Source organism: Alosa alosa, chromosome 8, assembly GCF_017589495.1.
Source record: "Alosa alosa isolate M-15738 ecotype Scorff River chromosome 8, AALO_Geno_1.1, whole genome shotgun sequence".
Classification (NCBI taxonomy): domain Eukaryota; kingdom Metazoa; phylum Chordata; class Actinopteri; order Clupeiformes; family Clupeidae; genus Alosa; species Alosa alosa.
In genome coordinates this window covers 11830191-11835190 of record NC_063196.1, presented here as the reverse complement: position 1 = coordinate 11835190, position 5000 = coordinate 11830191, and the positions used below count along the sequence as shown (strand labels likewise).

General features: G+C 46.0%; 1 protein-coding gene across 1 annotated transcript in view; it reads left to right on the top strand.

Annotated features, from left to right (window-relative positions):
• Positions 1–5000, top strand: part of utrn (utrophin) — a 155501-nt gene that overhangs the window by 109859 nt on the left and 40642 nt on the right. The window contains 2 exon segments of the mRNA XM_048249538.1: positions 1942–2114; positions 3017–3173. Coding sequence (XP_048105495.1) covers positions 1942–2114; positions 3017–3173 — 330 coding nt within the window.

Sequence of the window (5000 nt, the reverse complement as noted above, 5' to 3'; positions counted from 1 at the left end):
TGTGTGTGTGTGTGTGTGTGTGTGTGTGTGAGTACAGTTTTGCGGATAAAAGTGAAAAACGTTAAAGCTCTAGCAAACAGACTCCGGCATAATGTATTACTTCTTTAATACTTCAGGCCAACACTGTTATAGTATACATGTTTAACAAGCTGTTTGAAAGTGTGTGTGTGTGTGTGTGTGTGTGTGTGTGTGTGTGTGTGTCTGAGTATATGAGAGAAAGAGAAAAGAGGAGAGGAGCTTTCAGCAGTGTGGTGTAATCTCTGTAGTCTTAAAGTGCTGAAGGGAGAGAGATAGATAGAGAGAGAGAAAGAGAGGGAGGGAGGGATATATATATATATTAGATACTGTATAGAGAGAGAGGAGAGAGAGCAGCAGAGGGAGGTGCAGTGGAGTGGGGAGCACTTTGCAAATGAGCTGGAAAGGACCCAGGCATGAAGCGACATCTGTATACCCTTTTTCTCTCTCTCTCTCTCTCTCTCTCTCTCTCTCTCTCTCTCTCTCTCTCTCTCTCTCTCTCTCTCTCTCTCTGTGATCTGTAGAGGGACATTAGTGAATGTTTTCAGCGATATAAGTTGTAATCGTGTAGCCTGTGATGTGTGAGAGATTAAGTTGGTGTGTGTGTGTGTGTGTCCTGAAATGCTTTTTCCACCCTTATGTTCTTGAGGATTACACCGTTTGTCTGATCTATGTTGTTTCAGAGGTCACCCTCACGTTTACACACACACACACACACACACACACACACACACACACACACACACACACACACACACACACACACACACAGTGTCCATGCTTTTCTCCTGATTTTTTTTATCTTTCCCTTGCTCCCTGTTTTGCTCTCTCCCTCTCTCTCTTCATCTCTCTCTTTCCTTCCCTGTTTTCATCCCTCTACCTCTTTCTCCTCTCTTTCTACCTTTCTCTGTTTTCCTTTTATTCTCTCCACCCCCCCTCGGTTTCTACCCCCCTTCCCTCCAGGTGTTGTGAAGTGTTGTAAAGTGTGAGGCAGTGGGGTTGGTCCTGGGTAACATCCTGCCTGTGTATCTGAGGGAGGGAAGCCTGTCAGTAGCCCAGCTCCTAAAGATGGAAGGATGGGATTCAGTAGGCTGGTTCTGTGAAAGGATGTTAAACTTCTCTCTCTAAATCCCTCCCTCTCTCTGACCACCGCTCCATTTCTCTCTCCTTCCTCCCTACCCTTCCGTTACCTTTAAGGGCAGCCGTGGCCTACTGGTTAGCACTTCGGACTTGTGACCGGAGGGTTGCCGGTTCGAACCTTGACCAGTAGGCCACGGCTGAAGTGCCCTTGAGCAAGGCACCTAACCCCTCACTGCTCCCCGAGTGCCGCTGTGGCAGGCAGCTCACTGCTCCGGATTAGTGTGTGCTTCACCTCACTGTGTGTTCACTGTGTGCTGAGTGTGTTTCACTAATTCACGGATTGGGATAAATGCAGAGAACAAATTTCCCTCACGGGATCAAAAGAGTATATATACTTATACTTATACTTTCCTGCTATAACTCACTCTCTCTCTCTCCCCTCGTTCTCTCTCCATCTCTCTCTCCCTTCCTCCCTACCTTTCCTGCTATAAGTCACTCTCTCTCCACTCATATGCTCCCTCTCCATCTATTGCTCCCTCTCTTTCTCTCTCCATCTCTCTCCCTTCCTCCCTACAGTACCTCTCCTGTTCTCTCTCTCTCTCCCTCTCCCCTCTTTCTCTCTCCATCTCTTTCCCTGTGCTGTATGCAGACCATCCCAGGTGGAGATGCTGTAAATGCTCACAATTATAATAACTTTAAGACTTGTGTCTGTGTCTGTGTGTCTGTGTCTGTGTGTGTCTGTGTGTCTTTAAGACTGTTCTCCTTTTTGGTAGCATGTCTCTTAATGAGTCAGTCATATGTAAGGATGTTAAATCTCTCTCTTTCTCTTCGTCCATCTATGTGCAGGACATCCAGGCGGAGATCGATGCCCATAATGATATATTTAAGAGTGTGGACGGGGGGAAAGGCCGCATGCTGCGGGCCCTGGGTGGCTCCGACGAAGCGGCCTTCCTCCAGCAGCGCCTGGACGACATGAACCAGCGATGGGGCGACCTCAAGGCCAAGAGCACCAACATACGGTACGCACACACATACACACACACACACATACACATACACATACACACACACACACATCAATACACATACACACACATCAACACACAAACGTGCACACACACACAGTCAGTCAGTCAGTACATATACTGACACCTATCAGTACACATCACATACACCATACACAGACATCAATACATACACACACACGCGCGTGCACACACACACACACACACACACACACAGACAGTCAGTACACATACTGACACCTATCAATACCCATCACACGCACGCACACACACACACACACACAGAGACAGTCAGTACACATACTGACACCTATCAATACCCATCACACACACACACATGTACGCACGCGCACACACACACACACACACACACACACACACACTGTGTATTAGAACATACACAAATATAAACGCACACTCATTCACAGAGTCTGTATGGTATTCTGCATAGGGACTAAATCATGCAAGGTAAGAGACAGTTGTGTATGAATCCTCTACTTCCAAATGGATGTAGTGCCGAAGGGAGGGAGTGAGTGGGAGAAAGAGATGGAGATATACATGTATAAAAAGGTAGAAAAACACTTAGAGAGAGAGAGACCGAGAGAGAGAGAGCAATTGAGTGGGGGATTACAGAGGAGTGTGAAGAGAGGGATATAGAGATGCGTTCTCTAACTCATGTTTATAGGCAGCTATTAGTGGGTTTATTTGACAACCATTACAGCGTAATTAGAGAAGTCAAATAATTACAGACTGAGCTTAGTGCTGAGGCCTGCGGTGGGCACACACACACACACACACACACTGTTTATCGCATAGTACTTCACAATCACCACATAGTACATCACAATCACCGTTTAATTGTGTGTGTGTGTGTGTGTGTGTGTGTGTGTGTACAGGGCTCATCTAGAGGCCAGTACGGAGCGTGTGACGGGACTTCTGTCCCAGCTTGAGGAGCTGTGGGCGTGGCTTTGCCTGAAGGAGGAGGAGCTAAACAAGCAGATGCCCATTGGAGGAGACGTGCCTACCTTGCTACAACAGCAGAAACACTGCACGGTACGCACACATGCGCATGCCCACACACAACACGCACACACACACACCTCCATCATTTCATCACCCATTCCCCTGAGGAAAGTGCTGAGGAAATCTGATTGTCTCTTACACCACAGACAGCGGGGGTCCTGTCTTTGATGTCGACACACACACACACACAGACCCATATACACACTCATATACTTAAATTCTCATACATTTACATACTCATACACACACAAATCACCCAGACACTTGCAAATCCAGATGCCTTTGCATACACATCCATGTTTGCACACACAGATACACACACACACACACACACACAGACCCATATACACACTCATATACTTAAATACTCATACATTTAAATACTCATACACACACAAATCACCCAGACACTTGCAAATCCAGATGCCTTTGCATACACATCCATGTTTGCACACACAGATACACACGCACACAGACCCATATACACACTCATATACTTAAATACTCATACATTTAAATACTCATACACACACAAATCACCCAGACACTTGCAAATCCAGATGCCTTTGCATACACATCCATGTTTGCACACACAGATACACACACACACACACACACAGATACACACACACACACACACTGTTGTAAAGGTACACATTAAATTGTATTTACTACTACTGCATGTTGTATAAGTGAGCATACGAGACGGAGAAATGACTGACTGTCTGAGCGGCTGGGTTTTGCATGAAACAGAATCTTTTGTTCTTTCCCTCAATAGCGTTTCCAGTTATATTCATATTTTACCCAAAGTTTCAATCCAGAGCCATTGTAATCTCTCTCTTTCAGATTGTAAGACTACACACTCACAGACACACACACACACACATACTGAGACACACACTCACATGCGCACAGACACTCACACACACACACACTCACACACTCTCACACACACACACACACACACACACACACACTCACATGCACACAGGCACAGATACTCATACACAGAGACACGTCCACAGCTGTCTTTGCCTGTATAAGGATTGGACTGAGGGTAGTGAAGAGTTGAGGCTTTGCCATGGCTGGGAGGGGCATCCCCCCGTCTGTCCAGAGAGAGGAAGGAGAGAGAGAGAGAGAGAGAGAGGGAAAAAAAAAAAGAGAGATGGAAATAAAACATGATGAAGGGAGAGAGAGAGAGAGGCAGACAGACAGATAAAAGAGTGTAAGCCACTTAAATGAAGGGGGGATTCAGATAAAAGAGGGGGAGAGACAGAGGAAGGAAGAAAGAGGAGAATGAGAGAGAGTGAGAATTGAACAGGGCTAACGAAAAAAAGTGGGATGAAGGAGAATAGGGAGAGAGAGGGAGAGAGAGGGGGAGAGGGAGAGAGAGAGAAGGGGAAAGGTAAAGTGCCTCCAAGGGTATTGGCCAGAAGGAAAGGATAAAAGAACATCTGAGAGCGGCTGTAGGCCAGTGACCATAATTACGCTTGTATCAGAGGATCAAATGTGTGAGGTGTGTGTGTGTGTGTGTGTGTGTGTGTGTGTGTGTGTGTGTGTGTGTGTGTGTGTGTGTGTGTGTCCAGGCGGGAAGTTAATTAAACACAACATGTTTTCACAGACTCATAGGATGACCACACACAAACTGGGCCATGTGTATAATGTATGTCTGTGTGTGGGAGTGTTTCCTATGCATGCAGAGGGTGTGTGTGTGAGAGAGAGAGAGAAATTGTGTTTCTATCTCCCCTTCATTGGCCCTCCACTGAAGTATTTATGGATCAGCAGCACATTATTGTATTAAAGCCCAAGCTCAGCATACTGGGAATTAAAGCCATTGATCAACATTATTAAATGAAG